The following is a 14,163-nucleotide window of genomic DNA, read 5'->3' as shown; positions in this document are numbered from 1 at the left end:
TAGTACTACTTTAGGTATGGCCAGGTTTCATCCTAGTACTACTTTAGGTATGGCCAGGTTTCATCCTAGTACTACTTTAGGTATGGCCAGGTTTCATCCTAGTACTACTTTAGGTATGGCCAGGTTTCATTATAGTACTACTTTAGGTATGGCCAGGTTTCATCCTAGTACTACTTTAGGTATGGTCAGGTTTCATCCTAGTACTACTTTAGGTATGGCCAGGTTTCAACCTAGTACTACTTTAGGTATGGCCAGGTTTAATGCTAGTACTACTTTAGGTATGGCCAGGTTTCATCTTAGTACTACTTTAGGTATGGCCAGGTTTAATGCTAGTACTACTTTAGGTATGGCCAGGTTTCATCCTAGTACTACTTTAGGTATGGCCAGGTTTCATCCTAGTACTACTTTAGGTATGGCCAGGTTTCATCCTAGTACTACTTTAGGTATGGCCAGGTTTCATCCTAGTACTACTTTAGGTATGGCCAGGTTTCATTATAGTACTACTTTAGGTATGGCCAGGTTTCATCCTAGTACTACTTTAGGTATGGTCAGGTTTCATCCTAGTACTACTTTAGGTATGGCCAGGTTTCAACCTAGTACTACTTTAGGTATGGCCAGGTTTAATGCTAGTACTACTTTAGGTATGGCCAGGTTTCATCCTAGTACTACTTTAGGTATGGTCAGGTTTAATGCTGGTACTGGTGTGGGTGTGCAGGGTGGTGTGAACAAGATGTACCACGGAGTGCGGGACTCCACCCTCCAACACCAGCGTGTGCACCTGCAGATGGAGAAGGGCGACACCGTCTTTTTCCACCCGTTGCTCATCCACGGTTCTGGCATGAACCAGACCCAAGGCTTCCGGAAGGTATGAGGATTACCCAGAATGCATTTCCCACCACAACACGGGTGTCCAAAGTGCGGCCGAGAGGGCGTTTACAAAAATACTATTAGCAAAAATACTATTAGCAAAAAAGCAAGACAAGGTGGAATAAAAGAAATGTAATATTGACTTCAATCAGCAGGAACTTTTGTCCGCTACAACTTCCACTGATGAAAACTTTTGTTCGCTACAACTTCCACTGATGAAAACTTTTGTTCGCTACAACTTCCACTAATGAAAACTTTTGTCCGCTACAACTTCCACTGATGAAAACTTTTGTTCGCTACAACTTCAACTGATGAAAACTTTTGTTCGCTACAACTTCCACTAATGAAAACTTTTGTCCGCTACAACTTCCACTGATAAAAACTTTTGTCCGCTACAACTTCCACTAATAAAAACTTTTGTCCGCTACAACTTCCACTAATGAAAACTTTTGTCCGCTACAACTTCCACTGATGAAAACTTTTGTCCGCTACAACTTCCACTAATGAAAACTTTTGTCCGCTACAACTTCCACTAATGAAAACTTTTGTCCGCTACAACTTCCACTAATGAAAACTTTTGTTCGCTACAACTTCCACTGAGGAAAGCTTTTGTCTGCTACAACTTCCACTAATGAAAACTTTTGTCCGCTACAACTTCCACTAATGAAAACTTTTGTTCGCTACAACTTCCACTGATGAAAACTTTTGTCCGCTACAACTTCCACTAATGAAAACTTTTGTCCGCTACAACTTCCACTAATGAAAACTTTTGTTCGCTACAACTTCCACTAATGAAAACTTTTGTCCGCTACAACTTCCACTAATGAAAACTTTTGTCCGCTACAACTTCCACTGATAAAAACTTTCGTCCGCTACAACTTCCACTAATGAAAACTTTTGTCCGCTACAACTTCCACTAATGAAAACTTTTGTTCGCTACAACTTCCACTGATGAAAACTTTTGTCCGCTACAACTTCCACTAATGAAAACTTTTGTCCGCTACAACTTCCACTAATGAAAACTTTTGTCCGCTACAACTTCCACTAACGAAAACTTTTGTCCGCTACAACTTCCACTAATAAAAACTTTCGTCCGCTACAACTTCCACTAATGAAAACTTTTGTCCGCTACAACTTCCACTAATGAAAACTTTTGTTCGCTACAACTTCCACTAATGAAAACTTTTGTCCGCTACAACTTCCACTAATGAAAACTTTTGTTCGCTACAACTTCCACTAATGAAAACTTTTGTCCGCTACAACTTCCACTAATGAAAACTTTTGTTCGCTACAACTTCCACTAATGAAAACTTTTGTCCGCTACAACTTCCACTGATGAAAACTTTTGTCCGTTACAACTTCCACTAATGAAAACTTTTGTTCGCTACAACTTCCACTAATGAAAACTTTTGTCCGCTACAACTTCCACTAATGAAAACTTTTGTTCGCTACAACTTCCACTAATGAAAACTTTTGTCCGCTACAACTTCCATTGATGAAAACTTTTGTCCGCTACAACTTCCACTAATAAAAACTTCATCGCCAGATTAATCACAAGATTTTAGCATCAAAAGTGAAAACTTTGATATTTGAGTCAGTTTGAACACTTTTATGAGAGGGTTTTTGGAGACTTTTAATCCGATTTTTTTTTTTCAAGAAGTATTGGGATTGAAGAAGAAGAATAATTCCAATCAATGTTGTCATCTTTTAAATGTCATCTTTTCAAATGTCACTTTTTAAAGGGCCAGCTACTTGACTTCAAAGACTTCTACGGGGGAAAACGTTGCATACTTTCTGCTTTTGCCAATAAAACCATTTTCTTTGACAAAAAGGGCAAACACTTCCAAATAGATTTCTACTTTTCTGTCAGTAACTAAATCAGAAGTTATCATGAGCACAGCCTCTTCACATTTTTACCCTCAGGGCCCAACTTTTCCACTACAGAGGGGCCCGGGGCCCACTGAAATGTTAACACTGAGTTAGACTCTTGATCTGGATGGTGTTCAATAATGATATCTCACCTTCTTGAAAGCATGTGTTCATCACAACATGATCTGGATGGTGTTCAATAATATCTCACCTTCTTGAAAGCATGTGTTCATCACAACATGATCTGGATGGTGTTCAATAATGATATCTCACCTTCTTGAAAGCATGTGTTCATCACAACATGATCTGGATGGTGTTCAATAATGATATCTCACCTTCTTGAAAGCATGTGTTCATCACAACATGATCATCAAGTCAGCTGAAATATAAACAACCAAACAAAAGAAGGAACTCACACGAATTGATGAAACATAAATTTACATACACTAAAATAAATACATTCTAACTAAAGTCATATGTTTCCTACATAAATCAATCAAATTAAGGTGCAAATAAAAGTACATTTTCACCATTTTAGTCATCATTTTGGCGCTTAAGAAACTTCTCTCTTCTGTTTGATATTGTCACTGCTGCCACAAGTGGTGGAAAGGTGCATTACACCAACTTACAGTAAGTAAATCAACAATCTTGCAAAAAATACAAATAATATTTGACTTCTTTTTAACACTTTAATGCCCGACACCCTTTTTTAAGTCTTCAACCAAAATGAGGGCAGCCTTAATGCTTACGATGTTATTGTTTTTTAATAAGAAACAGGCACCAGTGCCCCCTGCCACCCCAAAGGGTATAAGCGGTAGAAAATGGATGGATGGAATATCAAAATGGCCCCTGAGTGGAAGCAGTTTGGACACTTGTGTCGTGGAAGTATTTTATTAGTGTTTTTTTTCAATCAACTGCCAAATCTGTTTGGGTCATTTGGTGCAAAGTCTGCAAAATCATCAACGACAGCAAAGTCTGAAAGAAAGACGCTCAGGCGACTCTCAAGCACTCCACTAGGGGGCAGCACACCACACACACACACACACACACACACACACACACACACACACACACACACACACACACACACACACACACACACACACACACACACACACACACACACACACAGTCGTGTCCTGCTCTGTTTTACATCAGCTGGACCCTCCTCCTATGAGCCTGGTCCCAGAGTACTAACCTCCATTGTGGGCGTGTCCATCATTGGACCCTCCTCCTATGAGCCTGGTCCCAGAGTACTAACCTCCATTGTGGGCGTGTCCATCATTGGACCCTCCTCCTATGAGCCTGGTCCCAGAGTACTAACCTTCATTGTGGGCGTGTCCATCATTGGACCCTCCTCCTATGAGCCTGGTCCCAGAGTACTAACCTTCATTGTGGGCGTGTCCATCATTGGACCCTCCTCCTATGAGCCTGGTCCCAGGGTACTAACCTCCATTGTGGGCGTGTCCATCATTGGACCCTCCTCTTATGAGCCTGGTCCCAGGGTACTAACCTCCATTGTGGGCGTGTCCATCAGTAGACCCTCCTCCTATGAGCCTGGTCCCAGGGTACTAACCTCCATTGTGGGCGTGTCCATCAGTGGACCCTCCTCCTATGAGCCTGGTCCCAGAGTACTAACCTCCATTGTGGGCGTGTCCATCATTGGACCCTCCTCCTATGAGCCTGGTCCCAGAGTACTAACCTCCATTGTGGGCGTGTCCATAATTGGACCCTCCTCCTATGAGCCTGGTCCCAGGGTACTAACCTCCATTGTGGGCGTGTCCATCATTGGACCCTCCTCCTATGAGCCTGGTCCCAGAGTACTAACCTCCATTGTGGGCGTGTCCATCATTGGACCCTCCTCCTATGAGCCTGGTCCCAGGGTACTAACCTCCATTGTGGGCGTGTCCATCAGTGGACCCTCCTCCTATGAGCCTGGTCCCAGAGTACTAACCTCCATTGTGGGCGTGTCCATCATTGGACCCTCCTCCTATGAGCCTGGTCCCAGAGTACTAACCTCCATTGTGGGCGTGTCCATCATTGGACCCTCCTCCTATGAGCCTGGTCCCAGGGTACTAACCTCCATTGTGGGCGTGTCCATCATTGGACCCTCCTCCTATGAGCCTGGTCCCAGGGTACTAACCTCCATTGTGGGCGTGTCCATCATTGGACCCTCCTCCTATGAGTCTGGTCCCAGGGTACTAACCTCCATTGTGGGCGTGTCCATCATTGGACCCTCCTCCTATGAGCCTGGTCCCAGAGTACTAACCTCCATTGTGGGCGTGTCCATCATTGGACCCTCCTCCTATGAGCCTGGTCCCAGGGTACTAACCTCCATTGTGGGCGTGTCCATCATTGGACCCTCCTCCTATGAGTCTGGTCCCAGGGTACTAACCTCCATTGTGGGCGTGTCCATCATTGGACCCTCCTCCTATGAGCCTGGTCCCAGGGTACTAACCTTCATTGTGGGAGTGTCCATCATTGGACCCTCCTCCTATGAGTCTGGTCCCAGGGTACTAACCTCCATTGTGGGCGTGTCCATCATTGGACCCTCCTCCTATGAGCCTGGTCCCAGGGTACTAACCTTCATTGTGGGCGTGTCCATCATTGGACCCTCCTCCTATGAGCCTGGTCCCAGGGTACTAACCTCCATTGTGGGCGTGTCCATCATTGGACCCTCCTCCTATGAGCCTGGTCCCAGGGTACTAACCTCCATTGTGGGCGTGTCCATCAGTGGACCCTCCTCCTATGAGCCTGGTCCCAGAGTACTAACCTCCATTGTGGGCGTGTCCATCATTGGACCCTCCTCCTATGAGCCTGGTCCCAGGGTACTAACCTCCATTGTGGGCGTGTCCATCATTGGACCCTCCTCCTATGAGTCTGGTCCCAGGGTACTAACCTTCATTGTGGGCGTGTCCATCATTGGACCCTCCTCCTATGAGCCTGGTCCCAGGGTACTAACCTTCATTGTGGGCGTGTCCATCATTGGACCCTCCTCCTATGAGCCTGGTCCCAGGGTACAAACCTTCATTGTGGGCGTGTCCATCATTGGACCCTCCTATGAGCCTGGTCCCAGGGTACTAACCTCCATTGTGGGCGTGTCCATCATTGGACCCTCCTCCTATGAGTCTGGTCCCAGGGTACTAACCTCCATTGTGGGCGTGTCCATCATTGGACCCTCCTCCTCTGAGCCTGGTCCCAGGGTACTAACCTTCATTGTGGGCGTGTCCATCATTGGACCCTCCTCCTATGAGCCTGGTCCCAGGGTACAAACCTTCATTGTGGGCGTGTCCATCATTGGACCCTCCTCCTATGAGCCTGGTCCCAGGGTACAAACCTTCATTGTGGGCGTGTCCATCATTGGACCCTCCTATGAGCCTGGTCCCAGGGTACTAACCTCCATTGTGGGCGTGTCCATCATTGGACCCTCCTCCTATGAGCCTGGTCCCAGGGTACTAACCTTCATTGTGGGCGTGTCCATCATTGGACCCTCCTCCTATGAGCCTGGTCCCAGGGTACTAACCTTCATTGTGGGCGTGTCCATCATTGGACCCTCCTCCTATGAGCCTGGTCCCAGGGTACAAACCTTCATTGTGGGCGTGTCCATCATTGGACCCTCCTATGAGCCTGGTCCCAGGGTACTAACCTCCATTGTGGGCGTGTCCATCATTGGACCCTCCTCCTATGAGTCTGGTCCCAGGGTACTAACCTCCATTGTGGGCGTGTCCATCATTGGACCCTCCTCCTCTGAGCCTGGTCCCAGGGTACTAACCTTCATTGTGGGCGTGTCCATCATTGGACCCTCCTCCTATGAGCCTGGTCCCAGGGTACTAACCTCTATTGTGGGCGTGTCCATCAGTAGACCCTCCTCCTATGAGCCTGGTCCCAGAGTACTAACCTCCATTGTGGGCGTGTCCATCATTGGACCCTCCTCCTATGAGCCTGGTCCCAGAGTACTAACCTCCATTGTGGGCGTGTCCATCATTGGACCCTCCTCTTATGAGCCTGGTCCCAGAGTACTAACCTCCATTGTGGGCGTGTCCATCATTGGACCCTCCTCCTATGAGCCTGGTCCCAGAGTACTAACCTCCATTGTGGGCGTGTCCATCATTGGACCCTCCTCCTATGAGACTGGTCCCAGAGTACTAACCTCCATTGTGGGCGTGTCCATCATTGGACCCTCCTCTTATGAGCCTGGTCCCAGGGTACTAACCTCCATTGTGGGCGTGTCCATCATTGGACCCTCCTCCTATGAGCCTGGTCCCAGGGTACTAACCTTCATTGTGGGTGTGTCCATCATTGGACCCTCCTCTTATGAGCCTGGTCCCAGGGTACTAACCTCCATTGTGGGCGTGTCCATCATTGGACCCTCCTCTTATGAGCCTGGTCCCAGGGTACTAACCTCCATTGTGGGCGTGTCCATCATTGGACCCTCCTCCTATGAGCCTGGTCCCAGAGTACTAACCTCCATTGTGGGCGTGTCCATCATTGGACCCTCCTCCTATGAGCCTGGTCCCAGAGTACTAACCTTCATTGTGGGCGTGTCCATCATTGGACCCTCCTCCTATGAGCCTGGTCCCAGAGTACTAACCTTCATTGTGGGCGTGTCCATCATTGGACCCTCCTCTTATGAGCCTGGTCCCAGAGTACTAACCTCCATTGTGGGCGTGTCCATCATTGGACCCTCCTCCTATGAGCCTGGTCCCAGAGTACTAACCTTCATTGTGGGCGTGTCCATCATTGGACCCTCCTCCTATGACCCTGGTCCCAGGGTACTAACCTCCATTGTGGGCGTGTCCATCATTGGACCCTCCTCCTATGAGCCTGGTCCCAGAGTACTAACCTTCATTGTGGGCGTGTCCATCATTGGACCCTCCTCCTATGAGCCTGGTCCCAGAGTACTAACCTTCATTGTGGGCGTGTCCATCATTGGACCCTCCTCTTATGAGCCTGGTCCCAGAGTACTAACCTCCATTGTGGGCGTGTCCATCATTGGACCCTCCTCCTATGAGCCTGGTCCCAGGGTACTAACCTCCATTGTGGGCGTGTCCATCAGTGGACCCTCCTCCTATGAGCCTGGTCCCAGGGTACTAACCTCCATTGTGGGCGTGTCCATCATTGGACCCTCCTCCTATGAGCCTGGTCCCAGAGTACTAACCTTCATTGTGGGCGTGTCCATCATTGGACCCTCCTCCTATGAGCCTGGTCCCAGAGTACTAACCTTCATTGTGGGCGTGTCCATCATTGGACCCTCCTCTTATGAGCCTGGTCCCAGAGTACTAACCTCCATTGTGGGCGTGTCCATCATTGGACCCTCCTCCTATGAGCCTGGTCCCAGAGTACTAACCTTCATTGTGGGCGTGTCCATCATTGGACCCTCCTCCTATGAGCCTGGTCCCAGGGTACTAACCTCCATTGTGGGCGTGTCCATCATTGGACCCTCCTCCTATGAGCCTGGTCCCAGGGTACTAACCTTCATTGTGGGCGTGTCCATCATTGGACCCTCCTCTTATGAGCCTGGTCCCAGAGTACTAACCTCCATTGTGGGCGTGTCCATCATTGGACCCTCCTCCTATGAGCCTGGTCCCAGGGTACTAACCTCCATTGTGGGCGTGTCCATCAGTGGACCCTCCTCCTATGAGCCTGGTCCCAGGGTACTAACCTCCATTGTGGGCGTGTCCATCCTCTGTTATGCTAGCAGGTCTGTCCTCTGTGTGCACCATGAGGCTGTTGGAGGCGGTCCTCTGACCTTCTCTCATGTTGTGTGTTCCTCAAGGCCATCTCTTGCCACTACGCCAGCTCTGACTGCTACTACATCGACGTGAAGGGAACCACGCAGGAGAACATCCAGGACGAAGTCAAGGAGCTGGCGGCCAAGAAATACCCAATGGCCGCCAACATCTCCTTCCAGGTGACACACTGTTTGCTTGAGGGTCAGAAGCCAACTGCATGTAAATTATACACACACACACATACGTACATACATATATATATATATATACACACACACACACATATATATATATATATATATGTATATATATATATATATACATACATACATATATATATGTGTATATATATATACATACATATATATATACATATACACACACACAGTAGATAGCCTACACGTGTACATAATATAATGTATATATGATAATTAATATAAGTGAATATTAAGAGTATGTGAAAGTTGGACCCCCATCATGCATCATCATAAATTGTCATTTTGAATTTCATGTTGTTTTATTTTATTTGCACCATGACTAGGGAAGGTTGTTTGCATTGGTTAATGAAAGTAAATGCTGTCGCACTCTCCCTTTTAGTGCCTAATTAAAAGGTCATTGACCTGAATTTCTCACACTGGCCTCTAGATGGCGACACAATAGCATCAAAATTGGCCGACTAATTAAAGTTCATTAAAGTCACGAGGTCTGGCGGCCCAAATGGAATATGTCGGCAGGCAGCATGTGGCCCGAGTCTTAACAGACCTGACTTCTGCATAGGGGAAACAAGAAGGAGATGGGGAGCATTGCAAGTCAGATAGGACAGCTGTAACAAAGTATGTACCTGCATGTATATTAGGTATGTACCTGCATGTATATTAGGTATGTACCTGCATGTATATTAGGTATGTACCTGCATGTACACTGACAGCAAACATGGGTCCGATAGCAACAAAGCCGATGATATCAACTTGTTTGTAAATTGTCCAATATACAAGCGGTCCTGTATCGCACTAACTTGTGCAAAGATGGACAGCCAGAGAACACCAACACTCCCATTTCTTCTGTTTTACTAAAGTCCTTTACAAGAAAAAATCAACATGCTCAGAACTAGCGGCTACACCACAGCTAAGCACACAAGCTAAACTTACTTAAAGGCCTACTGAAATGAGATGTTCTTATTTAAACGGGGATAGCAGCTCCATTTTATGTGTCATACTTCATCATTTCGTGATATTGCCATATTTTTGCTGAAAGGATTTAGTATGAGAACATCCACGATAAAGTTTGCAACTTTTGGTCGCTAATAAAAAAGCCTTGCCTGTACCGGAAGTAGCAGACGATTGTGCGCGTGACGTCATGGGTTGTGGAGCTCCTCACATCTGAACAGTGTTTACAATCATGGCCACCAGCAGCTAGAGTGATTCGGACTGAGAAAGCGACAATTTCCCCATTAATTTGAGCGAGGATGAAAGATTCGTGGATAAGAAAGTTAGAGTGAAACACAAAAGAAAAAAGAAAAAAAAAAAGAAAATGCGACAGCTCCAGGGGACCATTCCAGATGTAATTAGACACATTTACTAGGATAATTCTGGAAGATCCCTTATCTGCTTATTGTTTAAATAGTGTTTTAGTGAGATTGTAAAGTCATACCTGAAAGTCGGATGGCTGCGGTGAACGCCAGTGTCTCTCAGAGAAGCCAATGGAAGAGCCAAGATCACAGCTGCCTTTTTGAGCTGCAGGAGGAAGTCCCATAGTCCACTGATGTCTCGGTAAGAGCTGACTTAATATCACAATTTTCCCATCCAAAAACTTGCTGGTTGCTGTAGAGAAACATGTTCGCTTGACCACTGTGTGTTAAAGCTTCACAACAAACAAAGAAACACCGGCTGTGTTTGTATTGCTAAAGGCAGCTGCAATCCACCGCTTTCCACCAACAGCATTCTTCTTTGACGTCTCCATTATTAATTGAACAAATTGCAAAAGATTCAGCAACACAGATGTCCAAATTACTGTGTAATTATGCGATGAAAAGAGACGACTTACAGCCGTGAGTGGTGCTGGGAGAACATGTCCGCTACAACCCGAGGCTTCACAAGCATGCGTCATCATACACGTCATCATTCCACCACGTTTTCAACAAGAAACTCAGCGGAAATTTAAAATTGTAATTTAGTCAACTAAAGCGGCCGTATTGGCATGTGTTGCAATGTTAATATTTCATCATTGGTATATAAACTATCAGACTAGTAGTGGCTTTCAGTAGGCCTTTAATGTCCTTAATGGAACAATATGGCAACCTAAAACAGGTTTTTTGTCAACATTACAAAAAGGGTATATTAATGACAGACTCTGCAAAAGGAGCTGACAAAGTAAGATAAAGATTTGAGGGGGGGGGGGGGGGGGGGGGAGTAAGAATGGTTCACTAAATGAAGATTTATGCAAGGAGAAATTAGCAGGACTTTTAAGATCGAGAAAGGTGTTTTATTCTGAAAACTCGCATTATTCAACTTGCAATTCTTAAACGAAGCATCCTCGTAAAAGTCTTTAGACAAGATTTTCTAGGAGAGGCAAAGAAAAACATCATAGTGGAACACTTATTTTCTCAACTTGTTGAATCTGGAATGGACAAAAAAGGACTTTTCTTGCTCAAATGAAGATGGCGACTAAAAAGAAGTAAAGACATCTTAAAACGAGGGACATTTCTAGTAAAAAGGTTGTAAATCTTGGCAAATCATTTGCAGTGTGCCAAGTCTTCAAAGTGTGTTAGGAAGCATCCAGGAACAAACGTGTCCGCATCATTCAGGGACGGCGTGGCGCAGTGGGAGAGTGGCCGTGCGCAACCTGAGGGTCCCTGGTTCAAATCCCACCTAGTACCAACCTCATCATGTCCGTTGTGTCCTGAGCAAGACACTTCACCCTTGCTCCTGATGGGTGCTGGTTGGCGCCTTGCATGGCAGCTCCCTCCATCAGTGTGTGAATGTGTGTGTGAATGTAGAAGTAGTGTCAAAGCGCTTTGAGTACCTTGAAGGTAGAAAAGTGCTATACAAGTACAACCCATTTATCATTCAACTTCCCATGTCTTTCCCCGAATGTAATGAACTATTTTTACCACTTGGTGTCGCCAAAACACCACTTTGATTGATTGATTGATACTTGTATGAGTAGATTGCACAGTACAGTACATATTCCCTACAATTGACCACTAAATGGTAACACCCCAATAAGTTGTTCAACTTCTTTAAGTCGGGGTCCACGTTAATCAATTCATGAAAAAAGAAATCTGTCAATGATTTATGCTTGTTTTTTTTGACAAAATAGGTCCACCTACTATTGTTGGAATAATGTCAGCACATCAAACTCTTCAACATTCCACACTTCAAAATAATAACATGTGCTATGATTCCTGCTGATATTAATCTGTCTAAATATCATTTTTGAGGTTGGGCAATCGCAGCTTGGAATAGGTTTATGAAGCATTATTATTATTATTTTTGAAGCATTGAGCATCAATTGTCACGTTTGTGCACTTAGTAGAAATGACATGACTTTATTTGAAGTAGTTTTTCTTCAACTATGTTGTCTTCTGTCTCCCTCTGCAGGACACCTGGGCCTTCAGAGGCCGCCTGGTGCAGGGGGAGAGACGCTCACTTTAATGTGGCCTGAAGAGGACTGAGTCAGATGCACATTCTCTAGCATCAGTCCATACTGACACTGTACAGGAAGCTGTCTTTAAATACATATAAACATACATATATACCTAATATACACACATACCTAATATACATACATACCTAATATACACACACCTAATATACATACATACATAATATACATACATACCTAACATACATACATACATACATACATAATATACATACATACCTAACATACATACATACATAATATACATACATACCTACATACATAATATACATACATACATACATACACGTGTATACATGCATCTCTCTGTCTCACACACACACATAAATGTGTATACAAGTATCACTCTCTCTCTCTCACACATGCACGCACACACGCGCACACACACACACACGCGCGCACACCACACACACACACACACACACACACACACACACACACACACACACACACACACACACACCCACCCACCCAGGACCCTGGATTTACGAACATAATTGGTTCTTTAAGGGGGTTTGTAAACCAAAGATTGTAAAATAAAGCAAATTTCTCCAAAAGAAACAACAAAGTAAATATGAAAAATGGTTTCCAGCCTGGACAAAAGTCCATATTTTAGTGAAGTTTGTCAAGCTTGGACTGTGGATGTTTGTGCTTCCTCGATGCAAGGATGATGTGTGGCGAGTCAGGCATGAATGTAAGTACATGGTTTATTTAATAAACAACAAAAAGCGCTCACAATGGAGGAAGAAACTTGGCTAAACAGTACAAACGTGAAACAAAAACACCTGCTCAAGGGCATAAAAGACAATTGAACTATAAACTTAAACAGCACGATGGCGAGACTAAAGACATGAAACAAAACTAGCACTGTGGCATAAATATATAAACTTACTCGGCATGGAACTGTGGACAGGACGTAAAGGTTTGGAGAGCATGGGTAGGGTGCGTGAGTGTGAAGATCCCAGGACGAAGACAAGAAAAAGAGTGACTTAAATAGCTGTGATGATTAGTGAAAACAGGTGAGGCTGAGAACAGGGACGTGACAGGTGACAACTAATGAGGTTGGCATGGAAACAAAACCAGGAAGTGCAAAACGTGACTGATTGTCCAAAATCAAAAACCTAACATGATCCACAGGTGTGACAAAGTTTTGACCACTTAACTCACAATACAAAGTGCTGTACTGTACTGTATACAAACAAACTGAAAAGAGGTAATGGATCAACTTTTTCCTTGGTTAACAAGCCAAAACAACAACTGCAATCTGAACTGTTCTATGTAGGTGTCGCTCTGCCAACACGAGCGTGCACACACACACACAAGTCCCTTAGGTGCCCTCACAAAAGATCAGAAATCACAACAACTTAACTTTAATAAGTATATTGCTTCAATAAAAAACATTAGGGGAATCACTTGCATTACATCAGCAAAGGAGGAGTTGTCAGATAAGTGGGGGGGCTGCGTGTACTTTTGGAAGAGGCGCCACTGAACAAGAGGTAGCTCTTCTCCTCCGCTGGCATCATTTCCAGAAAAGTCTGATCTCATCACAATTAAAACTTGCCCGCCTGGTGGTTTCATCCATACTTGTGAGCACCATTAAATAGTCACATTTTAAGTCCACAGCCATTCCCTTCTTCTTTCCACGCGGGTCTCTTGTCTTTTGGGACTCATATGTAGTTGGCAAAGTGGACAAAACTTGTCAAAAATGTAGAGAAACCCCCCCCCCCAAAAAACAAGCATTAATAAGAAGTGACTAGTAGTGACTTGGAGGACTCCAATAATGTTGTGTGCCCTGCTTTTTGCTTGCAGGCCTGACACAGAATAAATGAAGCATGTAAAAGTTGTTCAGTGGCAAAGGAGTTCTTACATCCAGGTTCCACTCTCACAGGGTTCTTACATCCAGGTTCCACTCTCCCAGGGTTCTTACATCCAGGTTCCACTCTCACAGGGTTCTTACATCCAGGTTCCACTCTCACAAGGTTCTTACATCCAGGTTCCACTCTCACAGGGTTCTTACATCCAGGTTCCACTC

General features: G+C 45.1%; 1 protein-coding gene across 2 annotated transcripts in view; it reads left to right on the top strand.

Annotated features, from left to right (window-relative positions):
* The window catches only part of phyh (phytanoyl-CoA 2-hydroxylase), a 39,556-nt gene extending 26,237 nt beyond the window's left edge, over positions 1 to 13,319 (top strand). For both annotated transcript variants that reach the window (XM_061914617.1, XM_061914616.1), the window contains 3 exons: positions 716 to 865; positions 8,513 to 8,647; positions 12,068 to 13,319. In XM_061914617.1, coding sequence (XP_061770601.1) covers positions 716 to 865; positions 8,513 to 8,647; positions 12,068 to 12,121 — 339 coding nt within the window. In that variant the 3' untranslated portion in view covers positions 12,122 to 13,319. The remainder of the gene's footprint in view (positions 1 to 715; positions 866 to 8,512; positions 8,648 to 12,067) is intronic.
* Positions 13,320 to 14,163: the final 844 nt, after the last annotated feature.

Source organism: Nerophis ophidion, linkage group LG10, assembly GCF_033978795.1.
Source record: "Nerophis ophidion isolate RoL-2023_Sa linkage group LG10, RoL_Noph_v1.0, whole genome shotgun sequence".
Classification (NCBI taxonomy): Eukaryota; Metazoa; Chordata; class Actinopteri; order Syngnathiformes; family Syngnathidae; genus Nerophis; species Nerophis ophidion.
This window is presented reverse-complemented; position numbering and strand designations above follow the sequence as displayed.